At 41.2% G+C, this 23,979-nt stretch overlaps 1 protein-coding gene across 1 annotated transcript in view; it reads right to left on the reverse strand.

Moving 5' to 3' along the window:
* Nucleotides 1-5,715: 5,715 nt before the first annotated feature.
* Nucleotides 5,716-23,979, reverse strand: part of LOC142741499 (uncharacterized) — a 163,978-nt gene continuing 145,714 nt past the window's right edge. The window contains exons 13-19 of the mRNA XM_075850870.1: nt 21,964-22,054; nt 19,869-19,961; nt 11,992-12,020; nt 10,177-10,268; nt 9,998-10,084; nt 7,089-7,183; nt 5,716-6,255 (exon numbers count right to left, since the gene is read on the reverse strand). Of these exons, the coding sequence (XP_075706985.1) occupies nt 6,076-6,255; nt 7,089-7,183; nt 9,998-10,084; nt 10,177-10,268; nt 11,992-12,020; nt 19,869-19,961; nt 21,964-22,054 (667 nt within the window). The 3' untranslated portion in view covers nt 5,716-6,075. The remainder of the gene's footprint in view (nt 6,256-7,088; nt 7,184-9,997; nt 10,085-10,176; nt 10,269-11,991; nt 12,021-19,868; nt 19,962-21,963; nt 22,055-23,979) is intronic.

A 23,979-nucleotide genomic window follows, 5' to 3' on the forward strand; every position in this document is an offset into this window, starting at 1 on the left:
TTAGCTACCTTGTTTGTTAAACACATCCTGCGTCTCCATGGGGTCCCTGTCAATATTGTTTCTGACAGAGGGGTACAATTTGTTTCTTTGTTTTGGAGAACCTTCTGTAAGATTGATCTGTCCTTCTCCTCTGCCTTCCATCCTGAAACTAATGGCCAAACCGAGAGGACTAATCAGTCTCTAGAACAATATTTAAGGTGTTTTATCTCTGACTGTCAATATGATTGGGTCTCATTCATTCCCCTCGCCGAATTTTCCCTTAATAACCGGGTCAGTAACTCGTCAGGGGTCTCCCCCTTTTTCTGTAATTTTGGGTTTAATCCACGGTTCTCCTCCGTTTCACCTGGTAGTTCCAACAATCCCGAGGTAGAGGTCGTTCATCGGGAACTGTGCACAGTCTGGGCCCAGGTTCAGAAGAACCTAGAGGCGTCCCAGAGCATACAAAAAACTCAGGCAGATAGAAGACGTTCTGCTAACCCCTTGTTTATGGTCGAGATCTGGTGTGGCTATCGTCAAAGAACTTGTGCCTTAAAGTCCCGTCCAAGAAGTTTGCTCCCCGGTTTATAGGGCCGTACAAGGTCATTGAAGTCCTCAATCCTGTCTCCTTCCGACTGGAGTTGCCCCCATCTTTTCGAGTACATGACGTGTTTCATGCCTCCCTCCTTAAACGCTGCTCCCCGTCTTTGGCTCCCTCGAGGAAACCTCCTGTCCCCGTTCTCACCCCTGAGGGGGTAGAATTCGAGGTGGCCAAGATTGTGGACAGCAAGATGGTCCAAGGCTCTCTCCAGTACATGGTCCATTGGAGAGGATATGGTCCTGAGGAGAGGACTTGGGTACCCGCCCGGGATGTTCACGCTGGGGTATTGGTCAGGAGGTTCCACCTTCGTTTCCCCAATAAACCAGGTCCATCTAGAAAGGGTCCGGTGGCCACTCATAAAAGGGGGGGTACTGTTAAGGATCTGCCAGGCACAGCTTCTGTATCCACGCCCATAGGTAATCAGTCTGCACCTGTTTCTATGTCTGTGAGACTGACTCCATCTTCCACCACTCAGGATGGCAGGCTTAGGAGTGGGAGAGCCTATCACAGCCTGGCCAGACGGAGCTAGCTCCCGCCCTCTGTCTATTTATACCTGCCTTTCTTGTTTCTCCTTGCTTGTGATTCTTCTCGTTTTGTTTCCTGGCCCTGCTGCAGCTTCTTGAACCATTTGACCCTGCTTCATATTGACTCTGGCTTACTGACTACTCTCCTGCTCTGCGTTTGGTACCTCGTACACTCCTGGTTTGACTCGGCTCGTTCACCACTCTTGTTGCTCATGGTGTTGCCGTGGGCAACTGCCCCTTTTCCCTTGCTTCTGTATGCCCTTGCCTGTTGTCTGTCGTGCACTTATTGAGCGTAGGGACCGTCGCCCAGTTGTACGCCGTCGCCTAGGGCGGGTCGTTGCAAGTAGGCAGGGACTGAGTGGCGGGTAGATTAGGGCTCACTTGTCTGTTTCCTCACCCCCGTCATTACACACACATATACATACACACACACACATTTTTTTGGGGGTATATGTATTGGGGCTATTTCTCCTGACTGCTAGTGCTGCATTGTTGGGTCACTTAGGAGACCCAGCGATGCAGATGCGGCCTTGAGAAGTTTGGGGGCCCAAGAAGAACTTTTGCATCGGGGCCCATGAGCCTTTGGCTACAACCCTGGCAGCGACTTATTCCCCTCATCCCTTTGAAAACACATGCATACTGGGCCCAGTATAAGCCTTGTATGGGGGAATCTGGCTTAGCTATTTGACTACTGTGTACAGCAACCGTTAGGGTTCTTGCACACGTTGCGTAAATGTAGCATCATTTCCGTGCCACGTATCATAGTAGCAGCAATGTGGATGAGATTTAACAAAGGGGAAAAAAAATCTGCAAAAACACAGGCGGAGATTGAACTGCTGAAAAAAAATCAGCAAAAATACATGCCCTATGGCGCATATTCTCAATTTATCTTACGTAAACGCTGCAGACTTTCAGTATAGAAATTCTGCGACATTTAACCAATGTGTACAGGTGGCCAGAGGCTCTACAGTGTAGTAGGGTGTGAAAGGGTTTTGAAAAATTAGAAAGTAGTGTTCATGCTCCCATTTTTTTCATATATAGTACTTGAAGGTGTTCTGACCCATGATACTTACGGCATAACCATCAGCTTCGCCAGCTTGTATTCCTAGCAGGTGACTGTATTGTATTACACGGGGCTTCATTTGATTATCTGTTCCCTTTATTGGTAACAGTCCAATAAGTGAATATGCCATGAATACCCTTTTAAGCTAGCCAAAGATGTAGACTATTTTTTACTGTAATATTGAAGTCTGCTAATAAGCTTTGGTTAAAAAATATGGAACACTCTTGGTCAGAATGTTTTTTGTTTATGCTCATTAGAGGTAAATTTTTTGATCATAGTATTTACGATCAGCGAAGAAATATGGGGCAATGCAAAAACAATATTTTCTAATCACATCGTCCATATTGTGGCAAATCTTTGTGGTTTTTCTCCTTTTCCGATGAGTGTTCTAATATTGTTATAGACAGTTCTTTTGCCCATCTGAATGAAGCTTTTTTACAAAAAATAATATTCTGTTTAAGTGATATTTCATAAAATGTAGTCAACACATTTTTAATATTGACCTGTACACATTATGTAGCATGAAAATACACACCGTGCATAGATAAATTACCCATAATCTGGTCCAAAAAACTAAGTTTGCAGCATGGGAAGAAGGTGTGCGTCATAGCAAGTGGGTTTTTAAAACGCGTCAGTAATTACTCAGTTTTGTATAATTACATATAAAAAGCATACCTTGCATACAGTTATATAAAGCGTATCTATAATTAATCCCCCCCCCATAAATCAATAGTACAAGTGAAGATAAGAAACTTTGTAATATATCTTCTTACAGAAAAATACCTCTTTCTCCACTTATCAGATGCCTCCTCCCCCACATCTTTAGGCCCTGTTCAAACTGAGTTTTTTTTTACACGGAAACCGCATCGGAAAACGTGCCAAAAAATGGCCGAAAATGCCTTCCATTGATTTCAATGGGAGGCGGAGGTGTTTTTTAGCCGCGAGCGTAAAAACCGTCTCGCTGGAAAGAAAAAAGCGACATGCCCTATCTTCGGGCGTTTACGTCTCTGACCTCCCATTGACATCAATGGGAGGCAGAGAAAGCGTATGTCACTGCGTTATTGCCCACGGCGCTCAAAGTCCGTGGGCGACAAACGGCGTGAAAATCACGGCAAACGGCGTGCAGGCAGATCAAAATCTGCATCAAAATTCCAGAGAGAATTCTGAGGCAGAATTTTCTGCCTGCAAAAAACTCCATGTGAACATACCCTTAAAGGCGTTATCTGGTGACATAAAATAATCTAGCATTGGTTTTCTAATAGTATATATAGTAAGTTTCTAATACACTTCATCTTTTGGAAATGCCCCTCTCTGATTCAGGACGCTGTCCTATATATACCCGGAAGTTGTATAGTTTCTTCTGATTTTATGACCCGCCGACACAGCCCCATGTGGTCAAGAGTTGTCTTCCCCTTTCAGTGTGTCATCAAATAACATGGCCATCAGGGGCCGGCACTGTGACACTCGACATGAAAGAACAGTAACAGAGGCAAGGGGTCGGAGGGGAGTAGTGGAGCAGATGGGAAATAAGGGGATGTCGGGACTTGTAGTATTTCAGTTCGTGCTGAAGATGTAAGTTCCGCCTCATAACATGAAGAGCTGGTATGGCATTACATTGTCATTTACACTTTTAAAAAGTTGCATTTGGAACTAATCGCCGCACCACGATGTAAAACACTATTCTCCCTGATCTAGTGAGTGGAGTCTAAGTGCCATCATGTCTTCTATACACTGCACACAGAGAAAAGGAAAATACTGCTCCCCAAACTATCTATTACACATCTAGAAGAAGTAGCAGCATGGAAGACATCATACAGCAGGATTGAGCAGTACAGCTCCCTCCCCTCTCCATAGACTTCTATAAGCAGCATGTAACTTTATTCCCCAGGTAAGTTGATATTTAGTCTCGTATCTCAAAATGGGTTTTAGCAGTGAGTTGAGAGTCAATTATCAATGCAAGAGGTAGGGTAAGAAGTTGCTCATAAGTGGAGAAAGGCAATTATCTCTAATAAGATATATTACAAAGTTTACCTCCTGTAGAGCAGAGAGGAAATGGATTATAAGCTTCACTAAGAGATCAGGTTACAGTTGCCCTTAGGAGTCTATGGAGAGGGAGGGCGAGTTAGCTGTTGGAGGGAGACAAAGGAGAAAAACACCCAGACGCTGCTTCTAGTAAGTGTTTTATATTACCCCAGTGCTGGATTTACAGCTACACTGCTCAGTACTGCTGAATAATGTCCCCCATGCTGCTGCTTCTTTTATATGTGAGATAGAGACAGCTGAGTAGGATTCTCCTCTTCTCTCTAGCTACTATAAGGTCTCCATACACAGCACCGTCTCCTCCCCCTCTAGAGCTGAGCTCAGGGAAAAGTGACAATTCACAATTATAGAGAGAGAGAGAGAGAGAGAGAGAGAGAGAGAGAGAGAGAGAGAGAGAGCCTACAAAAGAGGAAAGTTGCTAAAAAATGCCATATACAAGTCATATAGTGGTCAGATATAGTGTTATTTCTTATGTACACACACATGACTGCTTATTCTGAAAAATCACCTGAAAGGCATAGGCACGCTCTAAAATTGTGGTTTCCACTACAAAACTGCACCTGACAAAAGTCGAAAGGTAACCTTGTCAACGGACCTTCACAGGATTTGAACCTGTAGCGAAATATTTACCTCTTAGCATAAGATATTAGAAACTGTTTTCACAGTTAAAGCAGTATTCCAAAAATCGACAATGATCACCTATCACTGGGACCCCAACCAATCGTGAGAACAAGGGTCCCATTCCTTCTCATCGACACTCCTGCACATTGAGTAGGACCCTGAATGGTGTGGCAGTCGAGCATACACCTGCGGCTCCATTCAATGTCTGACAGAAAAATCAGATCTCTACTCAGCCGTTTCCGTCAGTTGCATAGACTTTACTCGACCACCATTCCATTCAAAGTCCTCAGTGAGGAAGAACGGGAGGTTCGGGACCCCTGTTCTCACGATTGGTGGGGTGCCAAGCGATTAAATACTTATCTCCTATCCACAGCTGATAGTTTTCGAACCAAGTTAGATTGTGCAAGCTGATCTTAGACTTGTGTGCTCCTTTTCCACCATGGAAACCTATTTTATGAATCTCTTGATGTAGAGCTGTGTTGTCGATGTCCCTTCCATTGACAGTTTGGTACTCTATAGTGAGTGATGCAACATAGGATAGGCATGTTGTACACGGCACAAACTCAGTGGTCCCGCACTGTGAATTTGTCTTGTCTACCTCTTTATGGCTGACATGTTACTCCTAGATGCTTCCACTTCACAATAATAGCAGAGCAGAAATTTCATGAACTGACTGTTGAAAAAGGTTACATTCTATGTCACTGAGTTCTTCAGTATGACCGATACTAATACCAATGTTTGTCTATGGAGATAGCATGGTTCTGATTTTATGCACCTTTTTGTAATGGGTGTAGCTGAAACACCGGGACTCAAACATTTTAAGGAGTGGCACATACTTTTGATCATATAGTCTAATACATTTTTTAATAATCATGGTATTTATTTAATAAAAAGCAACTCCGGCAGTTACAAAAAAAATGTTCTATGCCTCTTATACCACTCACCAGTTAACTTAAATAATAGGATCATTTTATTGCGTGATTTGTTAGAAGTTAGGCGCTAAGAAATATGCATATTTTCATTACATTTTAGGAATTTTATTAAATAAAAATAGTTATATATAAAAAAATATATATATATATGTATATATATAGTATGCTGGCAAGCAGGATCCCCAGACAGACCTGGGGGCCTTTGTTATAGAAAATGTAAGCATTTTTTCCTTTCTTACTTAGTTGCACTTTAAAATGTTTTTAGACTTCATCTTTGCACTTTACCCAGATTGATTTTGGGTGCTCGCCTGTAAAATTCTAAACAGTGTAAGTAACATTTTGTGATAAGCTTTGCCCACTTGTTCGCACTGTAGCCGTGTAACGAGCTTCTGACTGTCTGTTTGTTGCTTCGGATAACCTCTTGGATATTTCTGTTCTCTTGGGTTCTTCTATGTTGTCTAGTTCATTTAGCTCCAGCTCATGACCGAATATTTCAATCTAAAACATTAAAGGGAATGTGTCGCGAATTAAACCTTTTTTTTTCAGTAAGTTACTTATTTCTTTTATATTTTTTAAGTTTTTTGCTGTTTTTTTGGAAAGTATTAAAAATAAATAATAATTTGACATGTTTTCCTATGTTGGCCGCCAGAGGGAACACTTCCCAGAATTAGAGCCAGGTGAATAAGGCAAAGCAACCTGACTCACAGCTACCGTAAATGTGGGAGGGAATCTCACCCCTCCCCCCCTCCTACAGCCAGGAAAAGGTGTCTTCAAATTGCTAAGCAGTGTCCGGCTGCCATTTTGGGTGTGATTGTTGAAATGCAGCTGGCAGAAGCTATAGCAAACACCAAAAGGCTAAGGGTATGTTCACACGCTTACTAAACAAAGGGAAAACTGCTCCTGATTTTCAGCCATTTTTTAATCAAACTCGCGTTTTTGGTGGCGTTTTTTACGGCTGTTTTTGGAGCTGTTCTTCTAGAGTCTATGAAAACCGGCTCCAAAAACGTAACAAGAAGTGATATGCACTTATTTTTGGTGGGCGTCTTTTTACGTGTAGGTTTGGAAAATGGGCACGTAAAAAAACGCCCCGTCGGAACAGAACGCCGTATTTCCCATTGAAACCAATGGGCAGATGTTTGTAGGCGTTCTGCTTCCGATTTTTTTCAGCCATTTTTCAGGACATTTACGGCCCGAAAAACGGCTGAAAACACTGCGTGTGAGGGAATATTGCATGTATTGGCTGTTTCTCATGTTATTGATAATTCACTCAGTCCAACAGCTAAATAACATCTTTCGCATGTGATCAGCAAGCAGATACATAACTTACTCACCTCTGCATTCTTCACATCTTGACTGTAATTTTTAAGATGCTTTCTTGAAATACTATTCAAAATATCCCTTTCTGCAAGTGTCTGACCATTAATAACTATAATGAAATAAAATAGCATTAGAAATTTTTTTTATGAAATCTGTGGCATCAGTCCATGACTAGCTACATTGCAATCCATGATCACTATTGTAAATGTCAACATGATTGCTGGTTCTAGACTTACGTCCACAGTCAGCCTTAATGGGGTATTATGATTTTCAGTAAATAAAGAATATATTTATTTCTTTGTATTATGAAAAGTTATAACATATACTTTCCAATATACTTTCTGTAACATTTTTCCATGGTTTTTAAGATCTCTGCTTGCTGACATTCAATGGGAACTTTTATTGTTTACATCCTTGGAGTCATTTCTGTCCTGGCCATGTAATAATTACACAGCCCTGTTACAAGACAGCTCTGACATCAGATACCCCTTTTTATTTTTTTTAACTAGTTCTAAACTATGGGATTTATGACAAACAGGCAGGGTGTGACACATTTAGGCCTTATTCACACGAACGTGTTATACGTCCATGCTACGCGCGTGATTTTCACGCGCGTCGCACGGACCTATGTTAATGAATGGGGCCGTTCAGACAGTCAGTGAATTTCACGCAGCGTATGTGGGCTGCGTGAAACTCATGACATGTCCTATAATTGCCCGTGTTTCGCGCTGCATGCACCAATTGAAGTCAATGGGTGCGTGTAAATCGCGCTCGGCACGCGGAAGTACTTCCGGGTGCCGCGCCTGATTCGCGCAACAGTAGTAAAATAAATAAATGAATGAAAACAGAAAAGCACCACGTGCTTTTCTGTTTGTAAACATAGAAACAGAGTGTCATAATGATGCAGCCACACACCATATGCTGATAATACATGGACCTTTTGCGCATGCAAAACGCAGCGTTTTTTGCACGCGCAAAACGGACACGTCCGTGTGAATAAGGCCTTAGGGTGTGAATCTTGGATGTGAACTATCAGTGCTTTTGTGACAGTATGTTGATGCACAGACAAATAAAAATGATATAAGCAAGGATTCCCATTAACGAAAACTAAAGCCATTGCATTGTGTTGTACAAACTCAAATACTTGCCTGTTGTACTATGAGTATGAATGTCTAATGCAAGAATCAAGGTTTAAAGGGTTATTCCCATCCAAGACATTTATAGCATATCCTGATAAAGGAGGCCCCTCTCCCCCTGCGGGCCCCTGTGCAGCTGATCCTGTGGATATGCCATAAATACCTTAGATGGGAATACCTTTTCAAGGGACACAACTTCTTTCTGCAATTTGTCACATGTCCACTATGTGGCACTGTTGCTATTTTTTTATTTATTTTTAATTCTCATGCAATTTTTTCATGGCTGCCAGCTGCTTTGATTTCTATAAAAACCCGAAGAGAAGAGTTACTTCCACCCTTTCTGAGATCACCATAGGCATACCATTCCCAGCATTTCTTTTTTTCTAAGAAATCACAGAAAATGGGAGTAAAATGAGACGCGAAAGGTAGCGGTGCGCAAAGAGCTATTTTTCCAGTCAAAGCGTCGAACACCATGCCGGAACTCGATGGACCTTATTGTAAGGTAATAGGATCCGTCAGGCACCAGTGATGTCAGTCGTACGCAGGGTCGAACTGGCCCACCAGAGTACAAGAGGATCCTCTATCATGTCCATGTGCCCTAATAGGGCAGATGGGCAGGGGTTGTCTTCATGAAACAACCACTTTAAGGTGTTCTTAAAGCGTACCTAACTTTTCAGGTGTCTTCAGAATAGGCTGTCATATATGTGTAGATGTGGAATAACAATATATGACTTGTATTCTGCATTTTTTTTTAGCAGTTGTCCCCTCTGTAGGCTCTATCTCTAATTCTCAGTATTCTCTGAGCTAGTGGGTGGAGCCTAACCATTATCATGTCTGCCATACACTGCACACAGAGAAGAGGATAATCCTGCTCTCCTATCTCTATCACATATATAGAAGCTGCAGCAGTATGAAGGTAATTATACAGCAGTAATGAGCAGTGTAGATGAGAATCCAGCACTGGAGTGACATATAACACTTACCATCAGTCTTCTTTCCTCTCTGCTCCTGCTCCCCCTTCCCTCTCCAAAGACTTTGATGAGCAGCATGTCTGTCTCGCTCAGCGCCCTCCTGCCGCTTCCACCTCCCCTCTACATAGACTTCTTTGGGCAGCGTGTCTGTGTCTCCTCTCTCTCTCCCTGCTCTCGCTTCCTGCCCCCACCTCCCCTCTACATAGACTTCTTTGGGCAGCGTGTCTGTGTCTCCTCTCTCTCTCCCTGCTCTCGCTTCCTGCCCCCCACCTCCCCTCTCCATAGACTTCTATGGATAGCGCCTGTGTCTCTCTCTCTCTCTCTGCTTTTGCTCCCTCTTTCTGCTCCCCTGCCCCCTCTATAGACATCTACGGGCAGCAGTATCTGTGTCTGTGTCTCTCCCTGCTTCCACTTCCTGCCCCCACCTCCCATCTCTATAGACTTCTATGGGCTGCAGCGTCTGTGTCTTCTCTCTGCTCTCCCCTCTCCATAGTCGTCTATGGGCAGGCTGTGAAGAGACACCCCCCACACTTCCTGCAGTCTGTCTCCTCTGCTTTGTAACTAGAGATGGATTTTGCTTGATAACATATGGTGGACAGCAGATTACAGGAAGGGAGACACCTAGTGGCAGTAACTTCACATAGAATTTGCATGGATAAAACAACTACATTTTAACGGTAAGTAAATTACTGTTTATCTATATCAGATATAGTATTAGATTAGCATAAGTTGTTTAAAAAGTTAGCGTCAATTTAAGATCAGAGTAATGGTTTATACATCCACATTGTGATTACTACAGAAAACATAAAATCCTACGTGTATCTGCAGACTCCATTATCTTCTGTAACAGGTCAAGTACAACAGTATTAGCTGTCTTTCCATTTACTTCTTTTACAGTGTGGTCTGAGATGCAAGACAAACAAAGAAACGTATGATAGTCTGCAAAACTGTTTGATGAATTTAATAGGGTGGGGGACGGACGGAAATTTACTGACCAAGTTGTCTTTCTGTAGTTGACGGGCGACTCTCAGTATTCCTAAATTGTGTGGGGGTCTGTGAAATGATGGAGGGAGGTGGAGCAATAACACTGCAACATTCCAAGGACATAAGTTATGTTATTTGCTCAGAATACAATATATAACTATAAAAATAGCTTTAGATTACACATCACTGCTCTTTCAAGATTCTTCATTTCCTGGGACAGATGTTCACTCAGTTTCATTTACTGAAGCTGCCAATTTATGGGCTGTAAAGTGAAACTTCTCTCAGTCTCTTGTAAGAGAATAAACCTAAATTAGCAAGATATGAAGGGGAGTGCAATGGCTAAATTCCCAAAAGGGCTTATAGCCCCACTAGCGAGCCTGCCCTTCTCTGCCAAGCCATAAAAGCGACCTTTATTAGTTCGTATTAAAATTGTATACAATGTAAATGAGTCATGCGATAGAGTGAGATTACAAACGGACTATGTGCCCAATATTATTATGTGTATTGTTCTCAATTACATTCATATGGTGCTATACATCGCTCCAATCTCTGTATATAACAAAAAGGATTCGGATTCCCCGTCCCTGTATCGATAATCTCAATACTGGCACAAAGTGTATTAAAATTCTCTAGTGTCCGTCCCCCCCAATATGTTTCGCTGCATCGATGATGTGATCAGGGGTATGGGACACAAGGATGAGTGGCAATCAACGCCAATTACTGCCTCCTATATTGGGACGGGGAATACAGATCCTTATTGTTAGATACATCGTTTGGCGCACTGTATAGCACCATATGAATATATTTGAGAGCACTACATATAATAATACTAGGCACATAGTCTGTTTTTAATCTCACTGTATTAGTATAAATTAATAAAGGTTTCTTTTATGGCCTGTTAGGGAATGGCTGGGTCATTGGTGGGGGCTATAACTTTGTTTAGGAATTTACTCTTTACCCAGTCCCTACAGTTCAGTACTAAGAAACCATAGGCGCTCCATGTGCTGCCATATGGTCCTCTGCACAGCACTGTATTACATAAAGATTGGTTCTGAGAGTGAATATCCCCATGTCATCATCATTTGGAATATGGAACAATTTTTTTTTTACCCAGAATCCGACAGAAAAAATGCATGCGTTTATATGAAATCGGAGGCATACGGATGTACGATAGGGTCCCATATGGATACCCTTTTATAGCTCCATACAACTTGAAGGTTGTACAGAGCCAAAATGCGGCTGTGTGCTCAAGCACTAAAGTCATTGGGGAAGAATCTTAAAAACACCACACTTAGAGAATGCTGAAGTTTAAAAAATGTAGCGTGCTCTGAAAATCATAGTGAAATAAAAATGTTAAACTACCTTACAACATGGCCATACAGATGTCTCTAATGATATCTATCTTGAAACAACAACATTTCTGCAGGACCTAACCTCTTTTGGTGGAGGTCAACCCTTTTACAAAATCTAAAATAATCTCACAGAAATCAAGATGTTCAGAAGACCTGGCCCCCTTGCATACCCTGGTAAAGCAGCATCTTCTACATGACATTCTTGCTTTCATCGGTGATTGCGAATACAGAAATGATGTGAAATTGTCATCACTTTTAATTAAGGCATTATTTGTGAATCAATTTTGTATTTTTTTTTGTTAAACTGTTTTTCTAGTTATTTTACTAGTTACTTTTGTGCTGGATATTTTATAGCAGTTCTGTTACGTTATACTCTGCTTCTCCTTATCATTGCTGCTTGCTGGGCTGTGATAAAAAATACTCAGGAAAACAAATGAGACAGGGTTTTAAAAGACAGACTACATTAATCATTACCTTTCCACTGAATCGCCACCAAAAGATGCCTAAAATACAAAAATAACTTAAATTACTTTATACTTTTATATTATAACTTTACATAAAATTAAATTATTGAAACTTTTGAAAGACTAATTTAACACATTTACATGTACACAACTGGTTAGCACCAATCTGTTTGTCATCAGGTCTGCAGTGAATTTAAAATACTGTTAAAAACGCCCCCATAGGTAAAGTGAGCATTTTATATTATATACCGTAATTATAATAGGAAATATTATTTATTCTTCAGTTTGGCTTCAAACATTCAACTTTAGTTTTAAGACTGTTTTACATAATGTTTGGGTAAAATGCATGCCCCAGTGTATGCAAGTGTATTCATATACAATTACATACTTATGCCATTGACGACGATAATAAAAATATTTACTGTAGAGTTGACATTTTTTTGCATACAGTTTTATTGGAAAGCGTAGTCATCTACACTTTTCAGTACAGTTATAGAGGTTTTCCAGGATCAACTTTTCTGCTGGCAGTGACCTTAATTCAAATGCAAGATAAACTTTGTAATTTACTTTCTTTAAAAAAATGCTTCCATTTCAAGATGTGGACGCATGTCACGTGACCGGTGATGTAATCTTTATTTACTGCTCTAGTGACATCCCGTATACCTATCCTATGGTGAAGGAGCTGTTAGTCACTCCCCTAATGACGTGCCATACATGGGGCTGGTCAGTTTAGCAGCAGGGAATACGCAGGCACCGTCCCCCATGTACGCTGCAGGCTTCAGCTCTAAGGCCCTGTTCACACAGAGTTTTTTGTACATGTTTTTTGACACGGAAACCGCGTCGGAAAACGTGCTAAAAAAACGGCCGAAAAATGCCTCCCATTGATTTCAATAGGAGGCGGAGGCGTTTTTCCTGCGAGCGAAAAACCATCTAACTGGAAAAAAGCAACACTCCCTATCTTCAGGCGTTTACATCTCTGACCTGCCATTGACATCAATGGGAGGCAGAGAAAGCGTTCTTTGCGGCGTTTTTGCCCGCAGCCACAAAAAATTCCACGAAAAATGCTGCAAACAGCGTGCAGGCAGATCAAAATCTGCCTGCAAAAAAAACTCTGTGTGAACAGGGCCTAATAGAGACAGAACAACACAAGCGTTTGCATCGGTGTCCACAGAATCAGCTGGATGAATATTCATAGCTTCTGAGCAGCCAACAGAGAGGGGATTTCTTGTATAATCAGGTGGCGATGCACGGGACCTGAGAACTGGCGAAGCGTGATACCCGAGCACTGTACAACACAATGCATCTCTGGAAGCTGAAACTACTAGAATGCCCCACACAACTGCAGCCCCGGGATGTAAACAAAGGGATGCAGATAGAGGCAGAAGTTTAATTTTAATGCTAAAAGGATATAAATATATTTATTATTAGGGAAGAATGTAACTTCAGTGCTTTTTTTCTTATTCATGAACTTGGAAAACCCCTTTAAAGAGGCTCTGTCACCAGATTTTGCAACCCCTATCTGCTATTGCAGCAGATAGGCGCTGCAATGTAGATTACAGTAACGTTTTTATTTGTAAAAAACGAGCATTTTTGGCCAAGTTATGACCATTTTTGTAGTTATGCAAATGAGGCTTGCAAAAGTCCAAGTGGGTGTGTTTAAAAGTAAAAGTCCAAGTGGGCGTGTATTATGTGCGTACATCGGGGCGTTTTTAATACTTTTACTAGCTGGGCGCTCTGAAGAGAAGTAACATCCTCTTCTCTTCAGAACGCCCAGCTTCTGACAGTGCAGATCTGTGACGTCACTCACAGGTCCTGCATCGTGACGGCCACATCGGCACCAGAGGCTACAGTTGATTCTGCAGCAGCATCAGCGTTTGCAGGTAAGTCGATCTTACCTGCAAACGCTGATGCTGCTGCAGAATCAACTGTAGCCTCTGGTGCCGATGTGGCCGTCACGATGCAGGACCTGTGAGTGACGTCACAGATCTGCACTGTCAGAAGCTGGGCGTTCTGAAGAGAAGAGGATGTTACTTCTCTTCAGAGCGCCCAGCTAGTGAAAGTATTAAAAACGCCCCGATGTACGCACATAATACACGCCCACTTGGACTTTTACTTTTAAACACACCCACTTGTACTTTTGCAAGCCTCATTTGCATAACTACAAAAATGGTCATAACTTGGCCAAAAATGCTCGTTTTTTTAAAAATAAAAACGTTACTGTAATCTACATTGCAGCGCCTATCTGCTGCAATAGCAGATAGGGGTTGCAAAATCTGGTGACAGAGCCTCTTTAAGGGAAAGTATACCGACATATACCAGGCCAAAAGGACACCCTTTTGGCATGTGTCTGTCTAATGTAAGTCTATAGGCACGTTACATGTATACATCAGGAGAAACAGTTTTGTTAAACTTTCAATTGCTAAATAAAAGTAATTTGCAATGCAGATATTTTTTAGTTTAACACATTTTCCATAATAGGGAGCAGCATAATCAAAGTTTACATGGTGCAATAATGCAGATCGAGGTCAGTTAATGATCGGCTTGAATGGATCTGACAATTGTGACTCTTGACACTTTGTGATTATTGCTATGCTTCGATATTCACTACTGACCATTTACATTTACACATTGTAAAAAAGTTGTCTAAATGGATTGGTTCCAACTGGAAATCTGATCAGTCATACCTACAGATACGGCAAACTTATGATATGTCAAGAAATAGATTAAAAGTCCTTCTTGGTATAGGTCTGGGCCCTGAGATCCCACGGTTTGCTAGACAAAGCTGATAAGAGTGCTCATTAGAGCTCATGCTAGCTTTGGTTCCTGACAGCTCTTGTTAGCTTCTCCTGGCTGTACTCACGACAGCTGGTGACAGTCGATGACCTCGCATTTTAGTTTGTTGGCATTGTCAGTGTAAAGGATTTGCCAGACACAGGTTCTGTGTCGACGCCCGTGGGCAATCAGTCTGCACCTGCTCCTATGTCTGTGAGACTGACTCCATCTTCCACCACTCAGGATGGCAGGCTTAGGAGTGGGAGAGCCTATCACAGCCTGGCCAGACGGAGCTAGTTCCCGCCCACTGTCTATTTATACCTGCCTTTGCCTGTGATTCGTCTATGCTTGTTTCCTGGCTTGCTGCTGCTGCTTGTACTACGGATCCTCTGCTTGTTATTGACCTTGGCTCTCTGACCACTCTCCTGCTCAGCGTTTTGTACCTCGCTCTCTCATGGTTTGACTCGGCTCGTTCACCACTCTAGTTGCTCACGGTGTCTCCGTGGGCAGCTGCCCCGTTTCCCTGCTTCTGTGTACCCCTGTCTGTTTTATCTGTCTTGCACTTACTGAGCGTAGGGACCGTCACCCAGTTGTACCCTGTCGCTTAGGACGGGTCGTTGCAAGTAGGCAGGGACTGAGTGGCGGGTAGATTAGGGCTCACCTGTCTGTCTCCCTACCCTGTCATTACATAATCACAGGCCCATATACCTCGTCTACCCTGGTCCCTGACACATCTATGGACCCCCTTGAGACCCTGGCTCAGCAGATGCAGGGCCTCTCCCTACAGGTCCAGGCCCTGGCTCAGAGGGACAATCTGCGTGATGCTTCCCTGGTAGTGCCCCCCACCTCACCTCTTGAACCCCACCTCAAGTTGCCTGACCGGTTCTCAGGGGACCGGAAGACTTTTTTCTCCTTTCGGGAGAGTTGTAGACTCTATTTTCGCTTAAAGCCCCACTCCTCAGGTTCTGAGAGTCAGCGAAGAGAAGGAAGCTCCACCCACAGCCCGCCCTGCAAGAAACCTTTGAGCCTGTCAGCAAGGAGAGATGGTAAGTGCCTCTGTGTGTATATGTGTCTGTGTATATAAGTACCTGTGTTTGTATGTGTATATATGTGCCTATGTGTCTATATATTTGTCTGCATGTGTATATATGTCTGTGTTAGTGTGTATGTATCCGTGTGTGTGTGTGTGTATGTGTGTGTATATATGTGTCTGTGGATATAAGTCTCTGTGTTTGTATGTGTATATGTTCCTGTGTGTCTATATACGTGTCTGCATATGTATAGAGTGAAGGAAATAAGTATTTGATCCCTTGCTGATTTTGTAAGTTTGCCCACTGTCAAAGACATGAACAGTCTAGAATTTTTAGGCTAGGTTAATTTTACCAGTGAGAGATAGATTATATTAAAAAAACAACAGAAAATCACATTGTCAAAATTATATATATTTATTTGCATTGTGCACAGAGAAATAAGTATTTGATCCCTTTGGCAAACAAGACTTAATACTTGGTGGCAAAACCCTTGTTGGCAAGCACAACAGTCAGACGTTTTTTGTAGTTGATGATGAGGTTTGCACACATGTTAGATGGAATTTTGGCCCACTCCTCTTTGCAGATCATCTGTAAATCATTAAGATTTCGAGGTTGTCGCTTGGCAACTCGGATCTTTAGCTCCCTCCATAAGTTTTCGATGGGATTAAGGTCTGGAGACTGGCTAGGCCACTCCATGACCTTAATGTGCTTCTTTTTGAGCCACTCCTTTGTTGCCTTGGCTGTATGTTTCGGGTCACTGTCATGCTGGAAGACCCAGCCACGAGCCATTTTTAATGTCCTGGTGGAGGGAAGGAGGTTGTCACTCAGGATTTGACGGTACATGGCTCCATCCATTCTCCCATTGATGCGGTGAAGTAGTCCTGTGCCCTTAGCAGAGAAACACCCCCAAAACATAATGTTTCCACCTCTATGCTTGACAGTGAGGACGGTGTTCTTTGGGTCACAGGCAGCATTTCTCTTCCTCCAAACACGGCGAGTTGAGTTAATGCCAAAGAGCTCAATTTTAGTCTCATCTGACCACAGCACCTTCTCCCAATCACTCTCAGAATCATCCAGATGTTCATTTGCAAACTTCAGACGGGCCTGTACATGTGCCTTCTTGAGCAGGGGGACCTTGCGGGCACTGCAGCATTTTAATCCATTACGGCGTAACGTGTTACCAATGGTTTTCTTGGTGACTGTGGTCCCAGCTGCCTTGAGATCATTAACAAGTTCCCCCCTTGTAGTTTTCGGCTGAGCTCTCACCTTCCTCAGGATCAAGGATACCCCACGAGGTGAGATTTTGCATGGAGCCCCAGATCGATGTCGATTGACAGTCATTTTGTATGTCTTCCATTTTCTTACTATTGCACCAACAGTTGTCTCCTTCTCACCCAGGGTCTTACTTATGGTTTTGTAGCCCATTCCAGCCTTGTGCAGGTCTATGATCTTGTCCCTGACATCCTTAAAAAGCTCTTTGGTCTTGCCCATGTTGTAGAGGTTAGAGTCAGACTGATTAATTGAGTCTGTGGACAGGAGTCTTTTATACAGGTGACCATTTAAGACAGCTGTCTTTAATGCAGGCACCAAGTTGATTTGGAGCGTGTAACTGGTCTGGAGGAGGCTGAACTCTTAATGGTTGGTAGGGGATCAAATACTTATTTCTCTGTGCACAATGCAAATATATATAATTTTGACTATGTGATTTTCTTTTTTTTTTTAAATATAATCTATCTCTCACTGGTAAAATTAACCTAGCCTAAAAAATTCTAGACTGTTCATGTCTTTGACAGTGGGCAAACTTACAAAATCAGCAAGGGATCAAATACTTATTTCCTTCACTGTATATGTCTCTGTGTAAGTGTGTATATTTGTGTGTGTGTGTGTGTGTGTGTGTGTGTGTGTGTGTGTGTGTGTATATGTGTGTGTGTGTGTATAAGATATATATATATATAGATATATATATATATGCCTCTGTGTTTTTATATGTGCCTGTGTGAGTATAGTTATCAGTGTGTTCTCTGGTGTTACATAGGACTGCAGGTAACATCTGCTGCATTATCTGTATTGTGTATAAATGTGCCTGTGTGGGTATATATGGATCTGTATGTGAATGTGTCTTTGTGCTTGTACTTATGTGCCTTTGTGTATATACATGCCTTTATGTCTATATATGTGCCTTTTATGTATTTGCATATGTTCCTGCCTTTGTATTTATGTGTGTGTGTCTGTATGCCTAGATATTTACCTTTATCTGTTTGTCTCAATATCTGCCTTTATGTATGTGCAGTATATATGTTCCTGCATTTGCGTGTCTATATATGTGGTTAATTTTTTATTTGTAATAGAACAAACAGATTTTTTTTTTTTACTGCAGTAAAGATAGAGCTGTTTCAGGTTACGTGTCATTTCCTGCAGGAGGTGTGGTTGTGGAGAGGGCTTTTTTTTTTAGATTAAGCATCACTTGTGTGAGAAGGGAGATGTAGAAGTGGAGATAGTATTGTTTGAGGCCATATGTCACTTCGTGTAGGAGGTGTGGCAGTGGATAGGGTTCAAATTATGAGTCACTTCCGGTGTGAGAAAGGAGACATGGGAGCATAGATAGAGCGGTTTCAGGTTTTGTGTCACTTCCTGTGGGAGGAGCTAGATGTCAGAGGCTGAATCGCAACATAGAGAGCTTGCAGATTTACATCACTTCTGGGTATGGGAGGCGGGAATAAGGGGAAAGTGGGTATTTAAACGTGCTAGTATATGACAGCTAATGATTCCTGATGAAGGGGAATGCCCCGATACACGTGGAATGCTTGGCCATTTTATATTTGTTTTTATATTCAGATGTTATTAAAATCACCCTTTTACTTCGGTTGATGATTCTGCCTGCTGCATTACCGAAAGAGTGACCAGGGGAGTGATATTTAAAGTGAACGAGGATCGGAGGGGAGCTAGGTGCCCGGCTCTCCTCACACCGTTCCATTTGCATGCCAATTTGACTGCATTGCATTGAACTTCAATACAGCCGCTCTCCAAAGTTTTTTTTCTATATTTTTTTAATTTTTTATTTGTGTAGGGCAGCAATAGAGAGTCCCGCACAGGGCACCATCTAACCTAAGGTTGGCCCTGATCTAAGGATTACTGCTGAACTGTGAAAGTTATAAAAAAAATTTTCAATGATTACATTTTGTGTAGAGTACATCTTGGTTATTTGGAATCCATTTTGTCTTAAAGAATCAATTTTGTGATTAATAAGTCATGTTGCTTTAAAGCTAATACATCTATGTCAGCATTGTCTGAAACAATTCTATGTTTTTTTGTTCCTGAGCTGCATGTTTATATTTAGTCTTTCTTGCTATGGAGGATATAGATCGATATTTCCCCGTTTTGTTGTGTGAAAAGGAGCCTATTATCTTTGACTGTCTGGAGAATGGTTTTGTTTACTGTAAGGGAAGGGGCATTGTGACTCTTAGCATCTATGACGTGGTATGTTTTGGGAAAACATGGTTTTACATTTAAAAAGTCTCCTAAGCCTATGATTGGTTCAGGACAAACATATTGTCATTGTATGCTATTGGCTAAACCAAAATTGTAAACATTGTAAACGATTGGCTGGAATCAAGCTACTCCTTTTTTTATATCATTGTAATTGAAATTGTAAATAAAGTCAGAGGAGGATATTTGAGTATACAAGCATGGTCTCTGTATTCCTTCTCTCCGATATATCGATATAACCTATGATTTGGATCTGGATAAATTCACCGGGGGTACCGGTTGACATACCCATTTAAAATTTCAGTCTAATATATATTTTGGGCCATGATTGCGTCAACCGTTCTGAACATTTGGGCAGGGCATTTTGGGAACACACTCTGTAATATTGGATATTCCTGCCATCATAAGTTAGGCAATAGACCCTATCAATGAGCCCATAGCTAAGGAAATAAAAGACAGCTCAGTTATTTTTATGGCTTATATCTTGGTGAGAGCAGAAACACTGAAGAAAAATAAGGAGAAAATCCTTTTTCTGTATACTCATTCATTGAGTTGAGAGTAGTGGAAAGTCTAAAATGAGATAAATATTGATCTTTACCCTTCTTTTCTGCAATAGCTGCCGGATCTCTCCTTGTAATTCATTTATTTGCTCTGTTGCCCTTCTCTCTATTTCGTAGCTCTGCTGTTGTTCCTGATGTAAAGAATAACCATAAAAAAGTTCTTCTCTTGATAGAGCAGCTTATAGGAGAATCAGAATGTTTTCAAATTACACAAGTAACATGCAGTAAATGTATAACTTTATATTACGTGTATTGATGTTATCACTTGACCACATTTATTATAGCTCTTATACAGATATATGGGATGTCGTAATGCAAAGATAATTATATCTGGCTAGATATCTTCTGTTATCATAGGGAGCTGTTTTAATGTAATTTATTTTATTATTAGATTAGTGCTATTAATTGCTTATAATGTATATCCCAGAAGATCTGACTAAACAGAAAATTATACAAAATACATCACATAACTAATTTATATGTGTCCTCATATTGGGCTACAGAAAATTTTTTAATTAAAATATTTAAAGAGTAACTGTAATTTAACAAAACTTTTTACATGTCCTAGTGACAGGTCAGAAGTCGGTTGGGGACCGGGTGCTGAGTCGCTAAAACGAAGGGGCAGAAGCGCTCAGCCAAGTGCTCTGCCCCTTCAGTTATAAGGGTATGTTCACACGCAGTGTTTTCAGACGTAATTCGGGCATTTTACCCCTCAAATTATGCCTGAAAAACTTCACCATTACACCTACAAACATCTGCCCATTGCTTTCAATGGGTTTTACGATGTTCTGTTCTCACGAGGTGTCTTTTTACGCTGTCAAAAGACGGCACGTAAAAAGACTTCCGTGAAAAAGAAGTGCATGTCACTTCTTGGGACGTTTTTGGACCCGTTTTTCATTGACTCCATTGAAAAACAGCTCCAATAACGTCCGTAAAATACAGAGTAGTTACAAAAACATCTGAAAATCAGGAGCTGTTTTCGCCTGAAAACAGCTCCGTATTTTCAGACGTATTTTGCTAAGCCGTGTTAACATACCCTAATGGTATAATTTTGGCTATTTTTGGCTCTTCTCAGAAAAACAGTTAGTCACAAACGGGCTCAGAGGCTTCTGTGAGCCAGTCTTCAGCTAACCCCGCCTCTCCGAGAAGAGCCGCAGGTACACCATTTCAGCTGAAGGGGCAGAACACTTGGCTAAGCGCTTCTGCACCTTTGTTTTAGCATCTCAGCACCCGGTCTCCAACTGATTAAAACTTCTGACCAGTCACTAGGACATGTCAAAAGTTTTGTCAAATTACAGTTACTCTTTAACCAGCTTTCTATAATCTCATACAGTATGTAAAAATGAGAAAATCCAGACTTGTTATACTTATTAAAAATATTATTGTACTCGAAGATAGCGCTCGTCAGCCCTAAAAATTTTTATGGAGCGGTGGCTGAGCATGCACAGTACCGCTGCATTCATTTTGGGCTCCCAGGAACAGCAAGGTAAGCTTGTTCTTGTGATCGGTGGGGGTCCCAGAGGTCGAACCCCCAGCGAGCAGATATTTATCACCTACCCTGTGGATAGGTGATAAATATTGATTACGGGAAAACCCCTTTGATCAATTTTCTGTGAAAAACAGGCAGAATAGTTTTTATTGCATGGAAAATGTAAACATGCGTACAATGATCCTCCATACACACCTTAAGGGGGTTTTACACTGGGCGATTATTGGACAAATGAGCGTTCATAGAACGCTCGTTGCCGATAATTGCCCTGTGTAAACAGCGCAGTGATCAGCAGCTGAACGAGCAAACTGCTGGTCGTACCATGTAAAAAAAGTTAAATATCATCGTTGTTGGCAGCACATCTCCCTGTGTAAACAGGGAGACGCGCTGCCGACATAATAATGTATGGGGAAGAGCGATCGGAGTAACGACCGCTCGTCCCCATCCATAGCTCCGTGTGACAGGAACAAACGAGTGCCGATCAACGATGTCGAATATCGGCCGGTGTAAAAGGGCCTTTAGTTGTCACCCATTAAGTTTTTTACCAAGGCAATTGCGAAAGTACATGCAGCAGCTTTAAAGAGGTACAATTCAGTAAAAAGAATATGTTGCAACTTTAGACAATACAGTGTTATATGCCAAACCTTCTTAAGCTGATTTTCGAGAGCTGCTTTATCTTCTTCATATGTTCTTCTGGTTTGTGCTAGAATTTGGTTCAGCCTTTCTTCCTGTTGCCTACATTACACACACCACATGAACACAGTAATAATATATTCAGTAATTACCTCTCATAGAACTGAATTGCTTTTCAGAATTTCTGCACAGTTTATGCATCATAGGAGACCAAAGCAATGTTTTAAAGGTAACTATATCAGAAAGTTTAGTATTTTTATATTTTGTGCTGGGTTGAGGTGGGGGGGATTTTGAAAAACACCTCGAGGGCCTGGATTTTTTTTTTTTTTTTTACATAAGACTGGTTCCTATTAAAGATGATCTGTCACCAGTTTAGCAATTTCCTATCTCCTAACTAATCTAGTAGGCGCTTTGCTGCTGATAACTACAATGTGATTTGTTTTTAAAAAAAGTTTATTATTTGCAAAGTTCTGAGCATTTTTCTAAATATGCTAATGTGGCTCTAATAGCCAAATAGGAGGTGACTCTTTCTTTTCACTCTGGGCAGTGTAATGTTTTCTGTATGACGCTGTCCAATCAGCATACAGCTTCTCCCACAGTGTGATCATATAGTATACAGCTTCCATTGCCGACTGTGTTTTCAACCGGCGATATCTCCGGTTTCATATGCCACCAGAACCGCTGTTCTAGGTGGTCCACAGCCGGAGATATGTCTGTTTGAAGAGATCCCCCTTCCCTCCAGCCTCAGTCTCTCACACTGTGTGAAGCAGCTTCATGCTGATAGGACAGGACAAAGGTTGTGAGGAGGCTCCACCTCAGAAGAATCGCTTCTGTTACCTCCCAGTTGTCTAATAAAGGCTCATTTACATATTTAGAAAAATGCTCATAACGTTTAAAATAATAAAAGTTTTTTAAAATTAATCACACTGTAGTTATCAGCAGCAAAGCGCCTATTAGATTAGTTAGGAGATAGGGAATTAATAAACTGGTGACAGATCGTCTTTAAAGCAGAAATTGTGTACACCTTTGTATACTTGTGTGTATTAGGAATCACTATAAATGAAGGTTATGAACAGGAATCATGGATGTAGTATTGATGGGCCTCGGGTTTTTGGTCTCAAACACAGCTGTGATTGTCGATATTTTTATGCCCAAAGGCGTGACAGAAACACTCTGATACCATCATATGAGGGACTGTGAAATAAATTCTGTGGGTTCAGTGATTCATTCTGATGAATGTCCTGCGTATGAAATTCTAAATGCCATTTATTACTGCCATCTTATGGTGAACATTAAGAAAATTATGTGGATCCAGTGACAAGAGCAAACGCTAAAGGGGTTGAACGAACATGATTGGATGCCAAAATTTGCATTCTAAAGAAAACGAGAGCTGATCCAATTGCACCTTTATCACATTTTCTGGAAAGTGTTAAGAAAAGATGCATCAGATCTGTTTGTGGAATTTCTAAATGACATACTAAGTGTATATCATTAAAAAGTCCATGATTTCTGATGTTTGTTAATATTTTGTTTGATTATTTTATTTCATGTTTGTTACTATTTTGTTTGTTTTTATTTATTTCATACACTACCATTCAAAAGTTTAGGGTCACTTAGAAATTTCCTTATTTTTGCAAGAAAAGCATAGTTTTTTTCAATGAAGATAACATTAAATTAATCAGAAATATACTCCATACATTGTTAATGTGGTAAATGACTATTCTAGCTGCAAACGTCTGTTTTTTAATGCAAAATCTACATAGGTGTATAGAGGCCCATTTCCAGCAACCATCACTCCAGTGTTCTAATGGTACATTGTGTTTGCTAATTGTGTTAGAAGGCTAATGGATGATTAGAAAACACTTGAAAACCCTTGTGCAATTATGTTAGCACCACTGTAAACAGTTTTGCTGTTTAGAGGAGCTATAAAACTGACCTTCCTTTGAGCTAGTTGAGAATCTGGAGCATTACATTTGTGGGTTCGATTAAACTCTCAAAATGGCTAGAAAAAGAGAGCTTAAATGTGA

The sequence above is a fragment of the Rhinoderma darwinii genome, chromosome 2, assembly GCF_050947455.1.
Source record: "Rhinoderma darwinii isolate aRhiDar2 chromosome 2, aRhiDar2.hap1, whole genome shotgun sequence".
Taxonomy (NCBI): domain Eukaryota; kingdom Metazoa; phylum Chordata; class Amphibia; order Anura; family Rhinodermatidae; genus Rhinoderma; species Rhinoderma darwinii.